The sequence below is a fragment of the Salmo salar genome, chromosome ssa24, assembly GCF_905237065.1.
Source record: "Salmo salar chromosome ssa24, Ssal_v3.1, whole genome shotgun sequence".
NCBI classification, from domain to species: domain Eukaryota; kingdom Metazoa; phylum Chordata; class Actinopteri; order Salmoniformes; family Salmonidae; genus Salmo; species Salmo salar.
Window position 1 is genome coordinate 42221379 of NC_059465.1, and position 26122 is coordinate 42247500.

The following is a 26122-nucleotide window of genomic DNA, read 5'->3' on the forward strand; positions in this document are numbered from 1 at the left end:
AAGAGGAAGAGAGAGAGAGAAAGAGAGAGGTGGAGGGAGGAAGAGAGACAGAGAGAGAGAAGGAGATAGAAGTGGAGGGAGAAAGAGAGAGAGGAAGGGAGAGAGGAAGAGAAAGAGAGAGGGAGGGAAGTGGAGGGGAGAGGGAGGGATTGAGAGAGAGAGAGAGAGAGAGAGAAAGAGGGAGGGGGGAGAAAGAGAGTGTGTGAGAGAGAGAGAGAGAGAGAGAGAGAGGGGGGAGGGGAAGGAGAGAGAGAGAGGGATGGGGAGAGAGAGGGAGAGATGAGAGAGAGGGAGGGAGAGATGAGAGAGAGGGAGGGAGAGATGAGAGAGGGATGGGGAGAGAGAGGGAGAGATGAGAGAGAGGGAGGGAGAGATGAGAGAGAGGGAGGGAGAGATGAGAGAGAGAGAGGGAGAGATGAGAGGGAGGGAGGGAGAGATGAGAGAGAGGGAGGGAGAGATGAGAGAGAGGGAGGGAGAGATGAGAGAGAGGGAGAGGGGGAGGGGAGGGAGAGATGAGAGAGAGAGAGAGAGGGAGAGATGAGAGAGAGAGAGGGAGAGATGAGAGAGAGGGAGGGAGAGATGAGAGAGAGGGAGGGAGAGATGAGAGAGAGGGAGGGAGAGATGAGAGAGAGGGAGCGAGAGATGAGAGAGAGGGAGGGAGAGAGAGAGAGGGATGGGGAGAGAGAGGGGGATGGGGAGAGGGAGGGAGAGATGAGAGGGAGAGAGGGAGAGATGAGAGGGAGGGAGAGATGAGAGAGAGGGATGGGGAGAGAGAGGGAGAGATGAGAGAGAGGGAGGGAGAGATGAGAGAGAGGGAGGGAGAGATGAGAGGGAGGGAGAGATGAGAGAGAGGGAGGGAGAGATGAGAGGGAGAGTGTGTGAGAGAGAGAGAGGGAGGGAGAGATGAGAGAGAGAGAGAGATGAGAGAGAGGGAGGGAGAGATGAGAGGGAGAGTGTGTGAGAGAGAGAGAGGGAGGGAGAGATGAGAGAGAGAGAGAGATGAGAGAGAGGGAGGGAGAGATGAGAGGGAGAGATGAGAGAGAGGGAGGGGGAGGGGAGGGAGAGATGAGAGAGAGGGAGGGAGAGATGAGAGAGATGAGAGGGAGAGGGAGAGATGAGAGAGAGGGAGGGAGAGATGAGAGGGAGAGAGGGAGAGATGAGAGAGAGGGAGGGAGAGATGAGAGAGAGGGAGGGAGAGATGAGAGAGAGGGAGGGAGAGATGAGAGAGAGGGAGGGAGAGATGAGAGGGAGAGATGAGAGGGATGGGGAGAGAGAGGGAGAGATGAGAGAGGGAGGGAGAGATGAGAGGGAGAGATGAGAGGGAGAGATGAGAGAGAGAGAGGGAGAGATGAGAGAGAGGGAGGGGGAGGGGAGAGAGATGAGAGAGAGGGAGGGAGAGATGAGAGGGAGAGAGGCTTATTTTCCTGTATCTGTTTTTATGATGTAGTATTCTGTCTGTAGGATATTTGTCTCAGGGTGATAACAGTTGCTAAAACACAAGGTCTTATTTACCACAGAACAAAGGCCACTGTTGTGTGAGAACATTTGTTAACAAGGGAAGGACTTGTCAGAAGAGATGACAGATTGTCTCAGTGTTGCCAGATACATAAACCAAAGACAATAGTTTAGGTGGAGAGAAACAATATTAAGCATTTTGATAATGTCTTCCTCCCTGTATTGTTTCAAGTGAGAAAAAAAACATTATTCATGTCGATTGTGATTCAACTGTCACATTATTCATCGTATTACTAAATAAATGATATTCAAGATTGGATTTCTAGATTTCTAGATTGGTCTTCTAGATTTTCACTTGACCATAAGAAATTATTCGATTTTACATGCATTTAATTGTGCTTTAAATCTCTCAAAAATCACAAAATATTACACATTTGTCTGCATGGTTTAATTATATTGATTATAGAAGTGAAGTCATGCCTGGCCTTGTCTATGTATAAACTGTTTTGTTGTTGATATTGTTAATACATTTTTATTCCTGTTTTATCTCACAGGATGCCATATTTCCTGTGAGGGTTGCAGTGGGGAGTGGCCTCTGTCCTGTACTTCCTGTCCCACCCCCAGCGTTCTACTGACCTCAGGGCTCTGTGGCCCCGCCTGCCCCTTGGGTTACTATGCCGACAGAGACAGACGCTGCAGAGGTAAGTCGTACACCTAGACTTTACCCAGTGTTACAGAACTGTAGACTACATTTACCAGGCTATCATTGTTTATTGCCCCAATGTCTGCTGGGATTTTTGAACCCTCTCTTTATCTCCTGATATTGTGTCATTATGCAGCCTGTGACAGCCAGTGTCTGTCCTGTGAGATGAGCGGTGTGTGTACGTCGTGCCGTGACCCGGGCAAGGTTCTGCTGTTTGGAGAGTGCCAGTATGACAGCTGTGCCTACCAATACTACCTCAACACCACCACGCGCACCTGCAGAGGTACACACACACACACACACACACACACACACACACACACACACACACACACACACACACACACACACACACACACACACACACACACACACACACACACACACACACACACACACACACACACACACACACACTCTCACTTAAGTTTGAATCCAACAGTACAAACATTTCAAAGGTCCCTGTAAGCGTGGCACTCAAGGGTACAGAAAGCACCTCCTTGTCCAAACAGCTAGGCTACCCGTGACAGCTGAAAACAGAGCGGTACCTAGCCAAATGCTTTGTCCTAGTTTTTATCAGGCCCGCAATCTGGAGGCCACGCACTGGAAGCCTGTGTACATGGCCGAGACTGCCAAATATCAGAGCCACCAGCTTGCAGCTACACCCGAGGCTGTTGAAGCGTGCCACGAGGAGCTGGTGTTTAACACACACACACACACACACACACACACACACACACACCATGCGATACAGAGAACCGTGGAGAGTGGTGTGTGTGTGTGTTTGTGAGAACTGCTTGCTACCATCTCAGCAGGTGTTCCAACACAGTAGCCAGTCAGTCAATAGAACTAACACTGCTCATCACCCCAGCTAGCTAGTACCACTCTGCTCTGCACGGCGCCGCGTTGCATCCTGGAAAATCCCCCTGAATCCTGGGTGAACCTAGTGATGGAGGCGAGGTAGCGAGACTGTGCAATGTTACATTAGCTAATGCCTGTTGATGTTGCTGCTCTGCCAGTCTGCCTGAGCAGGTAATGGGATGATTCAATCAAATCAAATTATATTTGTCACATGCTGCATAAAAAAAAGGGGTAGACATAACTGTGAAATAATTTATTGCAGGCCATTCCAAACAATGCAAAGAGAAACATTTGTTTTAAGAAAGATAATACCATGAGGAATAAATACATAATGAGTAACGATAACTTTGCTATATACACGGGGTACCAGTACCGAGTTGATGTGAAGGGGTACGAGGTTATTGAGGTAGATATGTATACATGTAGGTAGGGGTAAAGTGACTAGGCAGCAGGATAGATAATAAACAGTAGCAGCTGTGCTGAGTCAAAAGAGTTAGCGCAAAAAGGGTCAATGCAGATAGTCCGGGTAACTGTTTAGCAGTCTTATAGCTTTGGGGTAGAAGCTGTTCAGAGTCCTGTTGGTTCCAGACTTGGTGCATCAGTACTGCTTGCCATGCGGTACCAGAGAGAACAGTCTATGACTTGGGTGGCTGGAGTCTTTGACAATTTTTAGGGCCTTCCTCTGACACCGCCTGGTATAGAGTTCTTGGAAGGCAGGAAGCTTGTCCCCAGTGATGTACTGGGCCGTACGCACTACCCTCTGTAGCGCCTTGTGGTCGGATGCCAAGCAGTTGCCATACCAGGCGGTGATGCAGCCAGTCAAGATGCTCTCAATGGTGCAGCTGTAAAACGTTTTTGAGGATCTGAGGGGCCCATGACAAATCTTTTCAGCCTCCTGAGGGGGAAGAGGTGTTGTCGTGCCCTCTTCACGACTGTGTTGGTGTGTTTGGACAATGATAATTCCTTAGTGATGTGGACATCAATGAACTTGAAGCTCTCGACCCGATCCTCTACAGCCCCGTTGATGTGAATGGAGGTGTGCTCGGCCCTCTGTTTCCTGTAGTACACGATATGCTCCTTTGTCTTGCTGACGTTGAGCTAGAGATTGTTGTCTTGGCAACACTGCCAGGTCTTTGACCTCCTCCCTATAGGCTGTCTCATCGTCGTCGGTGATCAGGCCCACCACCACTGTCATGTCGTCAGCAAACTTAATGATGGTGTGGGAGTTGTGCCTGGCCTTGCAGTCGTGGGTGAACAGGGAGTACAGGAGAGGACTAACCACGCGCCCCTGAGTGGCCCCCGTGTTGAGGATCAGCGTGGCAGATGTGTTTTTGCCTACCCTCGTAACCTGGGAGCGGCCCGTCAGGAAGTCCAGGATCCAGGATCCAGTTGCAGAAGTAGGTGTTCAGTCCCAGGGTCCTGAGCTTAGTGACGAGCTTGGAGGGCACTATGGTGTTGAACGCAGATCTGTAGTCGATAAACAGCATTCTCACGTAGGTGTTCCTCTTGTTTAGGTGGGAAAGAGCAGTGTGGATTGTAATAGAGATTGTGTCATCTGTGGATCAGAAGGCGGGGGGGAGGAGTATGCAAATTTAAGTGGGTCCAGGTTGTCTGAGATAATGGTGTTGATGTGAGCCATGACCAGCCTTTCAAAGCATTTCATGGTGATACTGTACATGTATTATATCTAGTGGTGTTATATCTAGTGGTTATATCTAGTGGTGTTATATCTAGTGGTGTTATATCTAGTGGTGTTATATCTAGTGGTGTTATATCTAATGGTGTTATATCTAATGGTGTTATATCTAGTGGTTATATCTAGTGGTGTTATATCTAGTGGTGTTATATCTAGTGGTGTTATATCTAATGGTGTTATATCTAGTGGTGTTATATCTAGTGGTGTTATATCTAGTGGTGTTATAGGTGATGGTGTTATATCTAATGGTGTTATATCTAATGGTGTTATATCTAATGGTGTTATATCTAGTGGTGTTATATCTAGTGGTGTTATATCTAGTGGTGTTATATCTAATGGTGTTATATCTAGTGGTGTTATATCTAGTGGTGTTATAGGTGATGGTGTTATATCTAGTGGTGTTATATCTAGTGGTGTTATATCTAATGGTGTTATATCTAGTGGTGTTATATCTAGTGGTGTTATATCTAGTGGTGTTATATCTAGTGGTGTTATATCTAATGGTGTTATATCTAGTGGTGTTATATCTAGTGGTGTTATATCTAATGGTGTTATATCTAATGGTGTTATATCTAATGGTGTTATATCTAATGGTGTTATATCTAGTGGTGTTATATCTAGTGGTGTTATATCTAGTGGTGTTATATCTAGTGGTGTTATATCTAGTGGTGTTATATCTAGTGGTGTTATATCTAATGGTGTTATATCTAGTGGTGTTATATCTAGTGGTGTTATAGGTGATGGTGTTATATCTAGTGGTGTTATATCTAATGGTGTTATATCTAGTGGTGTTATATCTAGTGGTGTTATATCTAGTGGTGTTATAGGTGATGGTGTTATATCTAGTGGTGTTATATCTAGTGGTGTTATATCTAATGGTGTTATATCTAATGGTGTTATATCTAGTGGTGTTATATCTAGTGGTGTTATATCTAGTGGTGTTATATCTAATGGTGTTATATCTAGTGGTGTTATATCTAATGGTGTTATATCTAATGGTGTTATATCTAATGGTGTTATATCTAGTGGTGTTATATCTAGTGGTGTTATATCTAGTGGTGTTATATCTAGTGGTGTTATATCTAGTGGTGTTATATCTAGTGGTGTTATATCTAGTGGTGTTATATCTAGTGGTGTTATATCTAGTGGTGTTATATCTAGTGGTGTTATATCTAGTGGTGTTATATCTAGTGGTTATATCTAATGGTGTTATATCTAGTGGTGTTATATCTAGTGGTGTTATATCTAGTGGTGTTATAGGTGATGGTGTTATATCTAGTGGTGTTATATCTAGTGGTTATATCTAATGGTGTTATATCTAGTGGTGTTATATCTAGTGGTGTTATATCTAGTGGTGTTATAGGTGATGGTGTTATATCTAATGGTGTTATATCTAGTGGTGTTATATCTAGTGGTGTTATATCTAGTGGTGTTATAGGTGATGGTGTTATATCTAGTGGTGTTATAGGTGATGGTGTTATATCTAATGGTGTTATATCTAGTGGTGTTATATCTAGTGGTGTTATATCTAGTGGTGTTATATCTAATGGTGTTATATCTAGTGGTGTTATATCTAGTGGTGTTATATCTAGTGGTGTTATATCTAGTGGTGTTATATCTAGTGGTGTTATATCTAGTGGTGTTATATCTAGTGGTGTTATATCTAGTGGTGTTATATCTAGTGGTGTTATATCTAATGGTGTTATATCTAGTGGTGTTATATCTAGTGGTGTTATATCTAGTGGTGTTATATCTAGTGGTGTTATATCTAGTGGTGTTATATCTAATGGTGTTATATCTAGTGGTGTTATATCTAGTGGTGTTATAGTTGATGGTGTTATATCTAGTGGTGTTATATCTAGTGGTGTTATATCTAGTGGTGTTATATCTAGTGGTGTTATATCTAATGGTGTTATATCTAGTGGTGTTATATCTAGTGGTGTTATATCTAGTGGTGTTATATCTAGTGGTGTTATATCTAATGGTGTTATATCTAATGGTGTTATATCTAATGGTGTTATATCTAGTGGTGTTATATCTAGTGGTGTTATATCTAGTGGTGTTATATCTAATGGTGTTATATCTAATGGTGTTATATCTAGTGGTGTTATATCTAGTGGTGTTATATCTAGTGGTGTTATATCTAGTGGTGTTATATCTAGTGGTGTTATATCTAGTGGTGTTATATCTAGTGGTGTTATATCTAGTGGTGTTATATCTAGTGGTTATATCTAATGGTGTTATATCTAGTGGTGTTATATCTAGTGGTGTTATATCTAGTGGTGTTATAGGTGATGGTGTTATATCTAGTGGTGTTATATCTAGTGGTTATATCTAATGGTGTTATATCTAGTGGTGTTATATCTAGTGGTGTTATATCTAGTGGTGTTATATCTAATGGTGTTATATCTAGTGGTGTTATAGGTGATGGTGTTATATCTAATGGTGTTATATCTAGTGGTGTTATATCTAGTGGTGTTATATCTAGTGGTGTTATATCTAGTGGTGTTATATCTAGTGGTGTTATATCTAGTGGTGTTATAGGTGATGGTGTTATATCTAGTGGTGTTATAGGTGATGGTGTTATATCTAGTGGTGTTATATCTAATGGTGTTATATCTAATGGTGTTATATCTAATGGTGTTATATCTAGTGGTGTTATATCTAGTGGTGTTATATCTAGTGGTGTTATATCTAGTGGTGTTATATCTAATGGTGTTATATCTAGTGGTGTTATATCTAGTGGTGTTATATCTAGTGGTGTTATATCTAATGGTGTTATATCTAGTGGTGTTATATCTAGTGGTGTTATATCTAATGGTGTTATATCTAATGGTGTTATATCTAGTGGTGTTATATCTAGTGGTGTTATATCTAGTGGTGTTATATCTAGTGGTGTTATATCTAGTGGTGTTATATCTAGTGGTGTTATATCTAATGGTGTTATATCTAGTGGTGTTATAGGTGATGGTGTTATATCTAGTGGTGTTATATCTAGTGGTGTTATATCTAATGGTGTTATATCTAATGGTGTTATATCTAGTGGTGTTATATCTAGTGGTGTTATATCTAGTGGTGTTATATCTAGTGGTGTTATATCTAGTGGTGTTATATCTAGTGGTGTTATATCTAGTGGTGTTATATCTAGTGGTGTTATATCTAGTGGTGTTATATCTAGTGGTGTTATATCTAGTGGTGTTATATCTAATGGTGTTATATCTAGTGGTGTTATATCTAATGGTGTTATATCTAATGGTGTTATATCTAGTGGTGTTATATCTAGTGGTGTTATATCTAGTGGTGTTATAGGGGATGGTGTTATATTTAGTGGTGTTATATCTAGTGGTGTTATATCTAGTGGTGTTATATCTAGTGGTGTTATGTCTAGTGGTGTTATATCTAATGGTGTTATATCTAGTGGTGTTATATCTAGTGGTGTTATATCTAGTGGTGTTATAGGTGATGGTGTTATATCTAATGGTGTTATATCTAATGGTGTTATATCTAGTGGTGTTATATCTAGTGGTGTTATATCTAGTGGTGTTATGTCTAATGGTGTTATATCTAGTGGTGTTATATCTAGTGGTGTTATAGGTGATGGTGTTATATCTAGTGGTGTTATATCTAATGGTGTTATATCTAATGGTGTTATATCTAGTGGTGTTATATCTAGTGGTGTTATATCTAGTGGTGTTATATCTAGTGGTGTTATATCTAGTGGTGTTATGTCTAATGGTGTTATATCTAGTGGTGTTATATCTAGTGGTGTTATATCTAGTGGTGTTATGTCTAATGGTGTTATATCTAGTGGTGTTATATCTAGTGGTGTTATAGGTGATGGTGTTATATCTAGTGGTGTTATATCTAATGGTGTTATATCTAGTGGTGTTATGTCTAATGGTGTTATATCTAGTGGTGTTATATCTAGTGGTGTTATATCTAGTGGTGTTATGTCTAATGGTGTTATATCTAGTGGTGTTATATCTAGTGGTGTTATAGGTGATGGTGTTATATCTAGTGGTGTTATATCTAATGGTGTTATATCTAGTGGTGTTATATCTAGTGGTGTTATGTCTAATGGTGTTATATCTAATGGTGTTATATCTAGTGGTGTTATAGGTGATGGTGTTATATCTAATGGTGTTATATCTAGTGGTGTTATATCTAATGGTGTTATATCTAGTGGTGTTATATCTAATGGTGTTATATCGAACTTGCAACCTTTCGGTTACTAGCCCAATGCTCTAACCACTAGGCTACCCTGTCGCCCCACCAATGGTGTGATATCTAATTGTGTTATGCACTGAGTTCACCAAACATTAGGAACACCTTCCTAATATTGAGTGTCACCCCCTTTTACCCTCAGAAAAGCCTCAATTTGTCAGGGCATGGACTCTACAAGATGTTGAAAGCGTTACACAGGGATGCTGGCCCATGTTGACTCCAAATCTTCACACGGTTGTGTCCAGTTGGCTAGATGTCCTTTGGGTGGTGGACCATTCTAGATACACACGGGAAACTGTTGAGCGTGAAAAACCCAGCAGCCTTGCAGTTCTTGACACAAACCGCTGCACCTGGCACCTACCACCATACCCCCGTTAAAATGCACTTACATCTTTTAAACATTCACCCTGTCTCTGAATGGCACACATACACAATCCATGTCTCAATTGTCTCAAGGCTTAAAAATCCTTCTTTAACTTGTCTGCTCCCGTTTATCTGATTGATGGTGTTCTGATTAATACTGTGGGTTGTGAGATGTGGTCACCTGACTGACTAAGGCTTTGTTGCTGTGCTATCAGAACTTAGATATTCAGAGTTAATTTATAGTGTTTCTCAGGAGTCAGGAGGACAGTGACGGAGCGACACACTTCCTCTGATTCACTCTGCCCATCTCAGACTCTACATCACTGTCTCCTACTCTCTCATTCTGTCTGCCGGCCTCTCTCTCTCTGTCTCTCTGTCACTCTCTCGCTCTCTTTCTCTCTGTCTCTGTCTCTCTGTCACTCTCAGTATAACCCTTTTTCTCTCTGTCTCTCTCTCTGTCTCTGTCTCTCTGTCTCTGTCTCTCTGTCACTCTCTCTCTCTCTTTCTCTCTCTCTCTGTCTCTCTCTCTCTCTCTGTCACTCTCTCTCTTTCTCTGTCTCTCTCTCTGTCTCTCTCTCTGTCTCTCTCTCTGTCTCTCTGTCTCCCCCGCTCTTCTCTTTTTCATACCTAACCCATCCCTCTTCTAGAGTGTGATTATCTCTCTCCCTCCCTCTTCCAGAGTGTGATTCTCTCTCTCTCTCCCTCTTTCAGAGTGTGATTGGAGCTGTAATGAGTGTAAGGGTCCTCTGCATACTGACTGTCTACAGTGTATGGAGGGACATGTTCTGCAGGATGGACTCTGCGTCCAGGGCTGCTCCCCAGGGTCCTACCAGGATGGAGAGAGATGCCTCAGTACGTGCCTGAATAGAATGATCATTTAACTTTTTGTCATTTAATGTTCTAAGCTGGTTATACCTTCTAACATATATTGTCTGTTTCTCTCTCTCGTTTCTCGTCTCCCCCCTCTCTCTCTCTCTCTCTCTCTCTCTCATTTCTCGTCTCTCTCCCCCTCTCTCTCTCTCTCTCTCTCTCTCTCTCTCTCTCGTTTCTCGTCTCTCTCCCCCTCTCTCTCTCTCTCTCTCTCTCGTCTCTCTCCCCTTCTCTCTCTCTCTCTCGTTTCTCGTGTCCCCCTTCTCTCTCTCTCTCTCTCTCTCTCATTTCTCGTCTCTCTCCCCCCTCTCTCTTTCTCGTTTCGCGTCTCTCCCCCTCTCTCTCTCTCTCTCTCTCTCTCTCGTTTCTCATCCCCCCCTCTCTCTCTTTCTCATTTCTCCTCTCCTTCTCTCTCTCTCTCTCTCTCTCTCTCATTTCTCGTCCCCCACCCCTCTCTCTCTCTCTCTCGTTTCTCATCTCTCTCTGTCCCCCCTCTTTCTCTCGCTCTCTCTCTCGTTTCTCATCCCCCACCCCCTCTCTCTTTCTCATTTCTCGTCTCTCGCCCCCTCTCTCTCTCTCTCTCTCTCTCTCTCTCTCTCTCTCTCTCTCTCTCTCACTCATTTCTCCTCTCCCCCTCTCTCTCTCTCTCATTTCTCGTCTCCCACCCCCCTTCTCTCTCTCGTTTCTCGTCTCTCTCTCCCCCCTCTCTCTCGCTCTCGCTCTCGTTTTTCTCCCCCCTCTCTCTCTCTCGGTCTCTCTCTCGTTTCTCATCTCTCGTCTCTCCCTCTCGTCTATCTCTCTCATCTCTCTCGCTCTCTTTGTCTCTCTATCTGTCTTTGCCAGGTTGTGAGGAGCAGTGTGAGGTATGCCAGGGCCCAGGTCAGTGTGAGCGGTGCCAGCCTCCCTTTGCCACCCTGCAGGGTCACTGTGTGTTGGAGTGTGGAAGGAATTTCTTTCTGGACTCCTCTCTACATCTTTGTACATGTAAGAATCTTCATTCAGTCTGGTCAGCTCTGTACATGTAAGAAAACCACATAGATTTATCTGGTTTCAGACATTTGTTTGAGTAGTAGGCTTGGGCGGTATACCGTATATACTGTATATCGGGGTATTTGGAAATAACAACAGGATGTTTTTTTTCAATATCGTCAAAACAATTTTTCAATACATTTGAACATGTGTAGCGACTTTTTAAGTTACTACCTGCAGTAAACTTGTGCAGTAAATGACCAGATAAAGCAGACCTAGGTTCTTCATTTCACCTGTCATATTATTTTACATTATGAAGCTTACCGTAGTTCCCCAGAACAGTTGAGCGTGTTTGTAAATAGCACAACAGGAGAAAGCGGGAGCAGGTGAGTCCAGCTGTGTATCTGATTTAACGTTCGAGTTATTTCAGTAAGTGGCTGAATTAATAATACAAAAATAAGAAAATAAATTACATTTGGTACCTCTCGCGTTCAGAAAGTATTCAGACCCTCTGACTTTTTCCACATTTTGTTACGTTACAGCCTCATACTAAAATAAATCTATATTTTTTTATTCCCTCATCAATCTACACACAATACCCCATAATGACATCACAATACCCCATACTGACATCACAATACCCCATAATGACATCACAATACCCCATAATGACATCACATAACCCAATAATGACAAAGCAAAACTGTTTTTTAGAAGAAGAAAAAAATGAAAAAGAAAGATAATTATAAATAACAGAAAAAAACATAATATCTGATTTGATGTTGCCACCATCATGCATCACCGTAGGGATGGTGCTAGTTTTCCTCCAGACGTGACGTTTGACATTCAGGATAAAGAGTTCAATCTAGGTTTGATCAGATCAGAGAATCATGTTTCTCATGGTCTGAATGTCTTTAGGTGCCTTTTGGCAAACTCCAAGGGGGCTGAAATGTGCCTTTTTGTAACGTGGGTCGTCTAAAGGGGACCAAGGTGCGGCGTGTAGAGTGCTCATATTTACTTTAATGATAACATTTAACAAAAACAACAAAACAACAGCCAACAGTTCCGTCAGGTGATACTCACAAAACGGAAAACAACTACCCACAAAACCTAGGAAGAAAACCCCCTACTTAAATATGATCTCCAATCAGAGGCAACGAGGACCAGCTGCCTCCAATTGGAGATCAACCCCAAACATCCCCAACATAGAAATAGATAAACTAGAACTAAACATAGAAATAGAAAACATAGAAAAACACAAAACACCCCCTGTCATGCCCTGACCTACTCTACTATAGAAAATGACATCTTACTAGGGTCAGGACGTGACACTTTTACTGAGGAGTGGCTTCCTTCTGGCCACTCTATTACAAAGGCCTGATTGGTGGCGTGCTGCAGAGATGGTTGTCCTTCTGGAAGTTTCTCCCATCTCGACAGAGGAACTCTGGAGCTCTGTCATAGTGACCATCAGGTTCTTGGTCACCTCCCTGACCAAGGCCCTTCTCCCCCCAAACGGCTCAGTTTGGCCAGGCAGCCAGGTCTAGGAAGAGTCTTGGTGGTTCCAAACTTCTTCCATTTAAGAATGATGGAGGCCACTGTGTTCTTTATATAGAGAGGTGTGTGCATTTCCAAATCATGTCCAATCAATTGAATTTACCACAGGTGGACTCCAATCAAGTTGTAAAAACATCTTAATGGAAACAGGATGCACCTGAGCTAAATTTCAAGTCTCATTCCAAAGAGTCTGAATACTTATTAAAATAAGATATATCTCTTTTCTATTAAATTTGCAAACATTTCTAAAAACCTGTTTTCACTTTGTAATTATGAGGTATTGTGTATAGATTGATGCAGATTTCTTTTTATTTAATCACTTTTAGAATAAGGCTGTAATGTAATTTTTGGGGGAAAAAGTAAAGGGGTTTGAATACTTTCCGAATGCGCTGTATATATAGCTTTATGAGCTGGATTGCCTGTCTTTGCAATTTGTTTATTTTCATTTGTGTGCGTTAGCATATTTAGCTAGCAACCTCTATTGAAATTCTCTAGTACTTTTGTTAGCATTCTGGTAATAGACGCCCAATGTTATAATTTTGCGTGCTTTTAGCACCCCCTTGTGTACTACGCTGGCAGTATGATAAATCCCGGGATGAGAGAAGGACGGTATGATGACAATCTCCACCCAATTGAGTAGAAACACCTGAAATTCATATCCAAAATATCTTCCTTTTTAAATCAAAGGTTTCATCTACAAATTACAACCACTGTTGAGACACATAGTGCTGTTTGCATTCTCAAGCCCTTGATCATTGATCTTACAGTATTAATCAACTTATTGTGTTATCCCCCTGTTTCCCAGCGTGCTCTGCTGACTGTGTGGAGTGTGAGGGGATGGGTCGTTGCACCGTTTGTAGACAGAACACCTACCTAATAGACGGATACTGCACTCCGGACTGTGGACACAGTTTCTATGCTGATAAGAAGACCAGGACATGCCATGGTAAATCTTCACTACTGTTTCAGTACAACAATGACAGAACCAAGTGACTTGGTGAACAGAGAGTACCGGACTAGTATCAAGCCCTGGGGGACACCAGTAGAGAGAACAGTAGAGGACCTAGTACCGAGCCCTGGGGGACACCAGTAGAGAGAACAGTAGAGGACCTAGTACCGAGCCCTGGGGGACACCAGTAGAGAATACAGCAGAGGACCTAGTACCGAGCCCTGGGGGACACCAGTAGAGAGAACAGTAGAGGACCTAGTACCGAGCCCTGGTGGACACCAGTAGAGAGAACAGCAGAGGACCTAGTACTGAGCCCTGGGGGACACCAGTAGAGAGAACAGTAGAGGACCTAGTACCGAGTCCTTTTTAGATTTGTTTTCTTCTCTTCACTACATCAGGGACAGCGTACACAGACATTGCACTATCCCTGATGCAGTGATGGGGACAAAAACTGAAGCAAGCTTTATGCGACATCTTTTTGAGTGCGGACCCAACACACCTTTTGTTCGTCTGGACACCAGTAGAGAGACAGAACTTTGATCCATGCATTGGACACTTATGATTGGACACTCTTTCTCTCCCTCTCTCTCCTTTTCTCCCTCTCCCTCCCTCTCTCCCCCCTTTATCTCTCCCTCACCCTCTCTCTCTCTCTCTCTCTCTCTCTCTCCTTCTCTCTCTCTCCCTCCCTCTCTTCCTCCCTTTCTCTCTCTCTCTCTCTCTCTCTCCCTCCCTCTCTTCCTCCCTTTCTCTCTCCCTCACGCTCTCTCTCTCCTTCTCTCTCTCTCTCCTTCCCTCTCTCCCTCCCTTTCTTTCTTTCTTTCTCCCTCCCTCCCTTTCTCTCTCCCTCTCTCCCTCCCTTTCTCTCTCCCTCTCTCCCACCCTTTCTCTCTCCCTCCCGCTCTCTATCTCTCTCACTGTCTCCTCCCTTTCTCCCTCTCTCTCTCTCTCTCTCTCTCACACACACATCTTCCCTCCCTCCAGCTAACAGCCAGGCCCCAACCCTGCGTATCAGGGGATCTCTGTTGGTGCCCATTGGGGGAACCAAACCCCTGGTCACCAGCCTAATCTCTGCCCAGGACCAAGACAGGTAAAACTCTCCTTTAACTTTCTTTCTGTTTTTAACCTTCATTTAACCAGAATAATCTTTTGAGGTTGAGAACCTCTTCCTCTTTTTCAACAGAGATCTGTCTCACTCTGTAAAGTGTTTTGTAATATTGTTTGGTTTGTAAAATGTTGTTTGATGTTGACCTGCCAGCCCCCCAGAGAGCCTGGTGTTCCAACTGCTGCAGCCCCCCACTACAGGCTGTGTGGTTGTCCTGGAGGAGGGCATGGAGACAGAGTTGGCCCGGGACGACACCTTCTCCTGGGCTCAGCTACAGAGTGGACAGGTCCGCTTCACACATGACAAGGACAAGCCCAGGTGAGTCTGTACAGACAGAGAATTAACCTCTCTGGGATATGTGGGACGCTAGCCAGCCAGTGAAATTGTGGGACGCTTCACAGCCAGTGAAATTGCAGGGCGCCAAATTCAAAACAACAGAAATCTCCAAATTTAACCTCTCTAGGCTAGGCGGGACGAATTCGTCCCACCTACGTAACAGCCACTGCTATCCTGTGGCGCGATTTTCAAAACCTTAAAAATCCTATTACTTCAATTTCTCAAACATATGACTATTTTACAGCCATTTAAAGACAAGACTCTCATTAATCTAACCACACTGTCCGATTTCAAAAAGGCTTTACAACGAAAGCAAAACATTAGATTATGTCAGCAGAGTACCAAGCCAGAAATGATCAGACACCCATTTTTCAAGCCAGCATATAATGTCACCAAAACCCAGAAGACAGCTAAATGCAGCACTCACCTTTGATGATCTTCATCAGATGACAACCCTAGGACATTATGTTATACAATACATGCATGTTTTGTTCAATCAAGTTCATATTTATATCAAAAACCAGCTTTTTACATTAGCATGTGACGTTCAGAACTAGCATACCCCCCGCAAACTTCCGGGGAATTCGCTAACATTTTACTAAATTACTCACGATAAACGTTCACAAAAAGCATAACAATTATTTTAAGAATTATAGATACAGACCTCCTCTATGCACTCGATATGTCCGATTTTAAAATAGCTTTTGGTGAAAGCACATTTTGCAATATTCTAAGTACATAGCCCAGGCATCACGGGCTCGCTTATTTAGACACCCGGCAAGTTTAGCACTCACCATAATCATATTTACTATTATAAAAGTTTGATTACCTTTTGTTGTCTTCGTCAGAATACACACCCAGTACTGCTACTTCAATAACAAATGTTGGTTTGGTCCAAAATAATCCATCGTTATATCCGAATAGCGGCGTTTTGTTCGTATGCGTTCCAGACACTATCCGAAATAGTAAAGAAGTGTCGCGCATGGCGCAATTCGTGACAATAAAATTCTAAGTATTCCATTACCGTACTTCGAAGCATGTCAACCGCTGTTTAAAATCAATTTTTACGACATTTTTCTCGTGAAAAAGCGATAATATTCCGACAGGGAATCTCCTTTTCGGCAAACAGAGGAAAAAATCCCAAAGGCGGGGGGCGGTCGGGGTCACGCGCATAAGCCAGTGTCCCTTGATCGGCCACTTGAGAAAGGCGATAATGTGTTTCAGCCTGGGGCTGGAATGACGACATTCTGTTTTTTCCCGGGCTCTGAGAGCCTATGGAAGACGTGGGAAGTGTCACGTTAGAGCAGAGATCCTTAGTAAATGATAGAGATGGAAAACAAGTTCAAGAAATGGTCAGACAGGCCACTTCCTGTAAAGGAATCTCTCAGGTTTTGACCTGCCATTTGAGTTCTGTTATACTCACAGACACCATTCAAACAGTTTTAGAAAATTTAGGGTGTTTTCTATCCATATGTAATAAGTATATGCATATTCTAGTTACTGGGTAGGAGTGGTGACCAGATTAAATCGGGTATGTTTTTTATCCAGCCGTGTCAATACTGCCCCCTAGCCCTAACAGGTTAAATACCTCAAACATACAAGTATTATACACCATCTTAAAGATAACCTTCTTGTTAATCCAGCCACAGTGTCTGATTTCAAAAAGGCTTTACGGCGAAAGCATAACATATGATTATGTTAGGTCAGCACCTAGTCACAAAAAAACATACAGCCATTTTCCAGCCAAAGAGAGGAGTCACAAAAAACAGAAAGAGATAAAATGAATCACTAACCTTTGATGATCTTCGATAACGTTCATATTTATATCCAAAAATCTCAGTTTACATTGGCGCGTTATGTTCAGTAATGTTTTGCCTCCAAAACATTCAGTGATTTTGCAGAGAGCCACATCAATTTACAGAAATACTCATCATAAACGTTGATATAAGATACAAGTGTTTTACATAGAATTAAAGATACACTTTTCCTTAATGCAACCGCTGTGTCAGATATCAAAAAAGCTTTACGGCAAAAGCACACCATGCGATAATCTGAGTACATCACTCAGCCACCAAAACAAGCCATACAGATACCCGCCATGTTGTGGAGCCAACAAAAGTCAGAAATAGCATTATAAATATTCACTTACCTTTGATGATCTTCATCGGAATGCACTCCCAGGAATCCCAGTTCCACAATAAATGTTTGTTTCGCTTCGATAAAGTCCATATTTATGTCCAAATACCTCCTTTTTGTTCGCACGTTCAGTTCACTATTCCAAATGCAAGTCCAGACAAAAAGTCAAAAAAGTTGCATTACAGTTTGTAGAAACATGTCAAACGATGTATAGAATCAATCTTTAGGATGTTTTTATCATAAATCTTCAATAATATTCCAACCAGACAATTCCTTTGTCTTCAGAAATGAAATCGAACGCAGCTCATGGTCACGGCTGCGCGTGTGACTTAGCTCATTGCATTCTGCCAGACACCTGGTTCAAACAGCTCTTATTCTCTCCCCATTCACAGTAGAAGCATGAAACAACGTTCTAAAGACTGTTGACATCTAGTGGAAGCCTTAGGAAGTGCAATATGACCCCACAGACACTGTATATTGGATAGGCAATCACTTGAAAAACTACAAACCTCAGATTTCCCACTTCCTGGTTGGATTTTTTCTCAGATTTTTGCCTGCCATATGAGTTCTGTTATACTCACAGGCATCATTCAAACAGTTTTAGAAACTTCAGAGGGTTTTCTATCTATGCATATTCTAGCTTTTGGGCCTGAGTAGCAGGCAGTTTACTCTGGGCACCTTATTTATCCAAGCTACTCAATACTGCCCCCAGATCCCAAAGAAGTTAAAGGAATGTCTCTGGATCTCAATCTCAATATCGATCTCAGTCTCACATTTTCTGGATTTTTTTTTCTCTCTCTCTCTCTCTCTCTCTCTCTTTCTTTCTCTCTCTCTCTTTCTCGCTCTCTCAATTCAATTTGCTTTATTGGCATGACGTAACAATGTACATATTGCCAAAGCTTATTTTGGATATTTACAGAAAAAAAAAGAGAATCAAAACTCTCTCTCTCTCTCTCTCTCTCTCTCTCTCTCTCTCTCTCTCTCTCTGTCTGTCTGTCTGTCTGTCTGTCTGTCTGTCTGTCTGTCTGTCTGTCTGTCTGTCTGTCTGTCTGTCTGTCTGTCTGTCTGTCTGTCTGTCTGTCTGTCTGTCTGTCTGTCTGTCTGTCTGTCTGTCTGTCTGTCTGTCTGTCTGTCTGTCTGTCTGTCTCTGTGTGTGTGTGTGTGTGTGTGTGTAATGTTGTTGTATTGTTCCAGGAGTGGACAGTTCTCCCTGCGTGTGGCTGACCCTCAGCTCTACTCCCGACCAGAGATGATCCAGGTCCAGGCAGTGTCCATGCAGGTACCATTTACGTTTCGATATCTGTATTGATTGTGAATAGTAAGAGCTGATATTTCCAATGAACAGAATGTCTTCTCTCTCTAAAGGGGAACTGAGGACAGTAGAATTGTAGCATTCAAGGCTCGTTCTGCCACCCTGCTCCTCAATATACTCTTTAAAGAACACAGCACCAAACCAGGAAGCAAAGAAAATAATATTTTCCATATCGTATGATGGATCCTTGAGGGGACTGGGAGGGTGCTGACAGCTCTCGCCCTGTTCATAAACACAGAGAAAGGTTAGCCTGTCTCTCCTCGCGTGTATCAAAAGGGGTTTTCTAAGTGCTTGGGGGGGGCCTAGCTTAGCGTGCTCGCATGTTGGCATGCAGTAGTAGGCAACCATAGTTAGTTATATCAGCTGTGTCCAATGGGGTTGTTTTCCCCTGAGCTCTGCTCTGCAGTGAGGCACGACTCCCCAGACACAACAGAGTAAATAGAAAGAGAGAGAGACAGATAGAGAGAGAGTTGCCTGCCTGCCTGGAAGAGATAAAGAGCAGCCTTTGCCTGCCAAAACCTTGGGGCCCGCTGAGCCCTCTCTATAAACCTAGGGGCCCGCTGAGCCCTCTCTATAAACCTAGGGGCCCGCTGAGCCCTCTCTATAAACCTTGGGGCCCGCTGAGCCCTCTCTATAAACCTAGGGGCCCGCTGAGCCCTCTCTATAAACCTCGGGGCCCGCTGAGCCCTCTCTATAAACCTTGGGGCCCGCTGAGCCCTCTCTATAAACCTAGGGGCCCGCTGAGCCCTCTCTATAAACCTCGGGGCCCGCTGAGCCCTCTCTATGAACCTAGGGGCCCGCTGAGCCCTCTCTATAAACCTAGGGGCCCGCTGAGCCCTCTGTATAAACCTAGGGGCCCGCTGAGCCCTCTCTATAAAACTTGGGGCCCGCTGAGCCCTCTCTATAAACCTAGGGGCCCGCTGAGCCCTCTCTATAAACCTTGGGGCCCGCTGAGCCCTCTCTATAAACCTAGGGGCCCGCTGAGCCCTCTCTATAAACCTAGGGGCCCGCTGAGCCCTCTCTATAAACCTTGGGGCCCGCTGAGCCCTCTCTATAAACCTAGGGGCCCGCTGAGCCCTCTCTATAAACCTAGGGGCCCGCTGAGCCCTCTCTATAAACCTTGGGGCCCGCTGAGCCCTCTCTATAAACCTAGGGGCCCGCTGAGCCCTCTCTATAAACCTCGGGGCCCGCTGAGCCCTCTCTATGAACCTAGGGGCCCGCTGAGCCCTCTCTATAAACCTAGGGGCCCGCTGAGCCCTCTGTATAAACCTAGGGGCCCGCTGAGCCCTCTCTATAAAACTTAGGGGCCCGCTGAGCCCTCTCTATAAACCTAGGGGCCCGCTGAGCCCTCTCTATGAACCTAGGGGCCCGCTGAGCCCTCTCTATAAACCTCGGGGCCCGCTGAGCCCTCTCTATGAACCTAGGGGCCCGCTGAGCCCTCTCTATAAACCTAGGGGCCCGCTGAGCCCTCTCTATAAACCTAGGGGCCCGATGAGCCCTCTCTATAAACCTAGGGGCCCGCTGAGCCCTCTCTATAAACCTAGGGGCCCGCTGAGCCCTCTCTATGAACCTAGGGGCCCGCTGAGCCCTCTCTATAAACCTAGGGGCCCGCTGAGCCCTCTCTATGAACCTAGGGGCCCGCTGAGCCCTCTCTATAAACCTAGGGGCCCGCTGAGCCATCTCTATAAACCTAGGGGCCCGCTGAGCCCTCTCTATAAACCTCGGGGCCCGCTGAGCCCTCTCTATGAACCTAGGGGCCCGCTGAGCCCTCTCTATAAACCTAGGGGCCCGCTGAGCCCTCTCTATAAACCTAGGGGCCCGCTGAGCCCTCTCTATGAACCTAGGGGCCCGCTGAGCCCTCTCTATAAACCTAGGGGCCCGCTGAGCCCTCTCTATGAACCTAGGGGCCCGCTGAGCCCTCTCTATAAACCTAGGGGCCCGCTGAGCCCTCTCTATAAACCTAGGGGCCCGCTGAGCCCTCTCTATAAACCTTGGGGCCCGCTGAGCCCTCTCTATAAACCTAGGGGCCCGCTGAGCCCTCTCTATAAACCTCGGGGCCCGCTGAGCCCTCTCTATGAACCTAGGGGCCGCTGAGCCCTCTCTATAAACCTAGGGGCCCGCTGAGCCCTCTCTATAAACCTAGGGGCCCGCTGAGCCCTCTCTATAAACCTAGGGGCCCGCTGAGCCCTCTCTATAAACCTTGGGGCCCGCTGAGCCCTCTCTATAAACCTAGGGGCCCGCTGAGCCCTCTCTATAAACCTTGGGGCCCGCTGAGCCCTCTCTATAAACCTAGGGGCCCGCTGAGCCCTCTCTATAAACCTTGGGGCCCGCTGAACCCTCTCTATGAACCTAGGGGCCAGCTGAGCCCTCTCTATAAACCTAGGGGCCCGCTGAGCCCTCTCTATAAACCTCGGGGCCCGCTGAGCCCTCTCTATGAACCTAGGGGCCGCTGAGCCCTCTCTATAAACCTAGGGGCCCGCTGAGCCCTCTCTATAAACCTAGGGGCCCGCTGAGCCCTCTCTATAAACCTAGGGGCCCGCTGAGCCCTCTCTATAAACCTAGGGGCCCGCTGAGCCCTCTCTATAAACCTTGGGGCCCGCTGAGCCCTCTCTATAAACCTAGGGGCCCGCTGAGCCCTCTCTATGAACCTAGGGGCCCGCTGAGCCCTCTCTATAAACATAGGGGCCCGCTGAGCCCTCTCTATGAACCTAGGGGCCCGCTGAGCCCTCTCTATAAACCTAGGGGCCCGCTGAGCCCTCTCTATAAACCTAGGGGCCCGCTGAGCCCTCTCTATAAACCTAGGGGCCCGCTGAGCCCTCTCTATGAACCTAGGGGCCCGCTGAGCCCTCTCTATAAACCTCGGGGCCCGCTGAGCCCTCTCTATGAACCTAGGGGCCCGCTGAGCCCTCTCTATAAACCTAGGGGCCCGCTGAGCCCTCTCTATAAACCTAGGGGCCCGCTGAGCCCGCTCTATAAACCTAGGGGCCCGCTGAGCCCTCTCTATAAACCTAGGGGCCCGTTGAGCCCTCTCTATGAACCTAGGGGCCCGCTGAGCCCTCTCTATAAACCCAGGGGCCCGCTGAGCCCTCTCTATAAACCTAGGGGCCCGCTGAGCCCTCTCTATGAACCTAGGGGCCCGCTGAGCCCTCTCTATAAACCTAGGGGCCCGTTGAGCCCTCTCTATAAACCTAGGGGCCCGCTGACCCCTCTCTAGAAACCTCGGGGCCCGCTGAGCCCTCTCTATAAACCTAGGGGCCGCTGAGCCCTCTCTATAAACCTAGGGGCCCGCTGATGCCCTCTCTATAAACCTAGGGGCCCGCTGAGCCCTCTCTATAAACCTAGGGGCCCGCTGAGCCCTCTCTATAAACCTTGGGGCCCGCTGAGCCCTCTCTATAAACCTAGGGGCCCGCTGAGCCCTCTCTATGAACCTAGGGGCCCGCTGAGCCCTCTCTATAAACATAGGGGCCCGCTGAGCCCTCTCTATGAACCTAGGGGCCCGCTGAGCCCTCTCTATAAACCTAGGGGCCCGCTGAGCCCTCTCTATAAACCTAGGGGCCCGCTGAGCCCTCTCTATAAACCTAGGGGCCCGCTGAGCCCTCTCTATGAACCTAGGGGCCCGCTGAGCCCTCTCTATAAACCTCGGGGCCCGCTGAGCCCTTTCTATGAACCTAGGGGCCCGCTGAGCCCTCTCTATAAACCTAGGGGCCCGCTGAGCCCTCTCTATAAACCTAGGGGCCCGCTGAGCCCGCTCTATAAACCTAGGGGCCCGCTGAGCCCTCTCTATAAACCTAGGGGCCCGCTGAGCCCTCTCTATGAACCTAGGGGCCCGCTGAGCCCTCTCTATAAACCCAGGGGCCCGCTGAGCCCTCTCTATAAACCTAGGGGCCCGCTGAGCCCTCTCTATGAACCTAGGGGCCCGCTGAGCCCTCTCTATAAACCTAGGGGCCCGTTGAGCCCTCTCTATAAACCTAGGGGCCCGCTGACCCCTCTCTAGAAACCTCGGGGCCCGCTGAGCCCTCTCTATAAACCTCGGGGCCCGCTGAGCCCTCTCTATAAACCTAGGGGCCCGCTGAGCCCTCTCTATAAACCTAGGGGCCCGCTGAGCCCTCTCTATAAACCTAGGGGCCCGCTTACCCCTCTCTAGAAACCTCGGAGCCCGCTGACCCCTCTCTAGAAACCTCGGGGCCCGCTGAGCCCTCTCTATAAACCTAGGGGCCCGCTGAGCCCTCTCTATAAACCTAGGGGCCCGCTGAGCCCTCTCTATGAACCTAGGGGCCCGCTGAGCCCTCTCTATAAACCTAGGGGCCCGTTGAGCCCTCTCTATAAACCTAGGGGCCCGCTGACCCCTCTCTAGAAACCTCGGGGCCCGCTGAGCCCTCTCTATAAACCTCGGGGCCCGCTGAGCCCTCTCTATAAACCTAGGGGCCCGCTGAGCCCTCTCTATAAACCTAGGGGCCCGCTGAGCCCTCTCTATAAACCTAGGGGCCCGCTGACCCCTCTCTAGAAACCTCGGAGCCCGCTGAGCCCTCTCTATAAACCTCGGGGCCCGCTGAGCCCTCTCTATAAACCTCGGGGCCCGCTGAGCCCTCTCTATAAACCTAGGGGCCCGCTGAGCCCTCTCTATAAACCTAGGGGCCCGCTGAGCCCTCTCTATAAACCTCGGGGCCCGCTGAGCCCTCTCTATAAACCTAGGGGCCCGCTGAGCCCTCTCTATAAACCTCGGGGCCCGCTGAGCCCTCTCTATAAACCTAGAGGCCCGCTGAGCCCTCTCTATAAACCCAGGGGCCCGCTGAGCCCTCTCTATAAACCCAGGGGCCCGCTTAGCCCTCTCTATAAACCTTGAGGCCCACTGAGCCCTCTCTAGTATGGACCTGCACAGAACATTGCTCTAGGTACAACAATGAACAATGATTTAGTATCGACCTGTACAGAACAGCGCTCCAGGGACAACAATGAACAGTGATTTAGTATGGACCTTCACAGAACAGAGTTTCAGGGACAACAATGTAGCCTGTTGCAGAGTTGGACAATACAGCTCTGCAGGGAGAACAAGGTACTTGATTTAGCGTGGTCACAGTATACAGGGACCACAATGTATAACTATTTAGCGGAAATGTAGGCTACTTGATTTACCGGAGTACAGCATTGTACAGAACATCTCTCTGAATGGGGAGAACAATGTAGAAGATTTAGTGGGGAGCAGAGTAGGACGCTACACCTTTGCAGGGGAGGTGTAGAAGCTGTTCAGGAGCCTGTTGGTGTCAGAATTTTCCGGGCCTTGCTTTCACACCGCCTGATATAGAGGTCATGGATAGCATGGAGCTCGACCCCAGTGATATACTGGGATGGCCGCACCACCCTCTGTAGCGCCATGCGATCTAAGGCGGAGCTATTGCCGTACCAAGCGGTGATGCAGCCAGTCAAAATGCTCTCAATGGTGCTACTGTAGAACTTTTTGAGGATCTGAGGACCCAAAGCCAAACCTTTTCAACTTCCTGAGTGAGACGAAGCGTTGTCGCCACCTTCTTCATGACTGTGCCGAGTGTGAGTGGACCATTTGAAATCCTTAGTGATGTGGACACTGATGAACGTGAGGGCTCTCGACCCCGCTCCACTGCAGCCCCGTCCATGTGGATGGGGGCGTGCTCGCAGGTTAGCTCCTTTGCCTTACTGACGTTGAGGGAGAGGTTGTTGTCCCGGCAACACACTTCCAGCTCTCTGACCTCCTTCCTGTAGGCTGTCTCGTCGTCGCCGGTGATCAGACCTACCACCGTCGTGTCCGTCAGCGAACTTGATGATGGTGTTGTAGTCATGTGTGGCCCCGCAGACTTGGGTGAACAGGGAACCCTCTCTCTCTCTGCTAGACGGTTAAAATGTCGCCATTGTTTCAGAAGGCTGTATCTAGTAGTAGTGGGCTGCCATTCCATTTCCTGGTCTAATTGGGTTATAGAGTTGACTCAGATAAAGATAGATCTGACCTCTTCTCTACCTCATTCTTCTGTCGAAATGTGTCGATCATTTTATTGTCTCTTATTTTTGTTTCGTTGTTACTATTTTCAACCGTCAACATCAAGTTGAGTGAAAAACAAGTGTTGTGTTACAACTCTTACAATAACCAAGCTGTTATTATTAAGAGCTGACTCTCCTCTCTGTCGCACAGGCCCCGCAGATTCTTACCCTCAATGCTTTGCTGGTGGACGGAGGAAAGACGTCGGTCATCTCCAAGACCGTGCTTCAGATCGACGACCCAGACAACCCTCAGGTGTGTGTGTGTGTATGTATGTGTGTGTGTGTGTGTGTGTGTGTGTATGTGTGTGTATGTATTTAAACATCCTCTAAGTATGTCCTCCTCTCAGGACGTCCTGGTCATGGTTCTGGACCCGCCCCAACATGGCCGTCTGACCCGTCTCCACGGCGACCGGGCGCTGAGCCAATTCAAGATGGAGGAGTTGTCACGGGAACAGGTGCAGTACCTCCACGACGGGTCGCTGGGGAAACAGGACAGGATGCTGCTACAGGTCAACGATGGACACAGCTACCAGAACATTCTACTGCAGATCAACATAACTCAGAAGGTAGGAGGGAGGGAGGGAGGGAGGGAGAGGGAGGGGGAGGTGGGAGGGAGGTGGGAGGGAGGTGGGTGGGAAGGAGGGAGGGAGGGAGGTGGGGAGGAGGTGGGTGGGAAGGAGGGGGGTGGGTGGTTGGGTGAGTGAGTGGGAGGGAGGGAGGGAGGTAGGTGGGTTGGTGGGAGGGAGGGAGGGAGGGAGGTGGGTTTGAGGGAGGTTTGGGAGGTGGGGAGGTGGGTTGGAGGGAGGGAGGGAGGGAGGGAGGGAGGGAGGGAGGGAGGGAGGGAGGGAGGGAGGGAGGGAGGGAGGGAGGGAGTTTGATTGTATGTTTTTTGCATGACTTTGTCAGGTTATGTCAAGCTGAAATATTTTTCTCGTGAGTAAATGCTAATACTATGATCTTTTATCATAAGCTGTCAGTAGGAAGTTATGAGACTACCGTGAGACAGGTGCTTCTCTCTTGGCATATCCCCAAAGCTCTTCTTTCCCCCGACCATGGACAAGGCAGGACCTGCCCATTGTTGGTACTGTAGTTGTCTAGGCATATGGAAATAGACACGCAGAGGTAGACAGGTCTCTTGGGCCCCGTTCACACCCTGCTACCCTCCATTGTGTTCATCTCCACTCCCAGACCATGTCTCCTACAGGCATGTCCAGTCTGTCTACCCCCCCCCCCGCATCTCTCACAGCTCACTATAGAGCCTGCATCATGTTACATACACAGCAAACACACACACACTTTCAGACAGCCCATTGTGCTGGTATTGTGTAGCTGGCACTTCTATTACTTGTTAGATATTACTGCACTGTCAGAACTAGAAGCACAATCATTTCACTACACTCTCAATAACATCTGCTAACCGTGTATATGTGACCAATAACATCTGCTAACCGTGTGACCAATAACATCTGCTAACCGTGTATATGTGACCAATAACATCTGCTAACCGTGTGACCAATAACATCTGCTAACCGTGTATATGTGACCAATAACATCTGCTAACCATGTGACCAATAACATCTGCT

The 26122-nt window shown here is 46.6% G+C and overlaps 1 protein-coding gene across 1 annotated transcript in view; it reads left to right on the forward strand.

Annotated features, from left to right (window-relative positions):
* The window catches only part of LOC106585923 (extracellular matrix organizing protein FRAS1), a 345785-nt gene that overhangs the window by 175555 nt on the left and 144108 nt on the right, over positions 1 to 26122 (forward strand). Inside the window, exons 21-30 of the mRNA XM_045706754.1 lie at positions 2010 to 2156; positions 2295 to 2441; positions 10014 to 10154; positions 11016 to 11156; positions 13501 to 13641; positions 14626 to 14731; positions 14900 to 15064; positions 18413 to 18497; positions 24691 to 24792; positions 24887 to 25105. Of these exons, the coding sequence (XP_045562710.1) occupies positions 2010 to 2156; positions 2295 to 2441; positions 10014 to 10154; positions 11016 to 11156; positions 13501 to 13641; positions 14626 to 14731; positions 14900 to 15064; positions 18413 to 18497; positions 24691 to 24792; positions 24887 to 25105 (1394 nt within the window). The remainder of the gene's footprint in view (positions 1 to 2009; positions 2157 to 2294; positions 2442 to 10013; positions 10155 to 11015; positions 11157 to 13500; positions 13642 to 14625; positions 14732 to 14899; positions 15065 to 18412; positions 18498 to 24690; positions 24793 to 24886; positions 25106 to 26122) is intronic.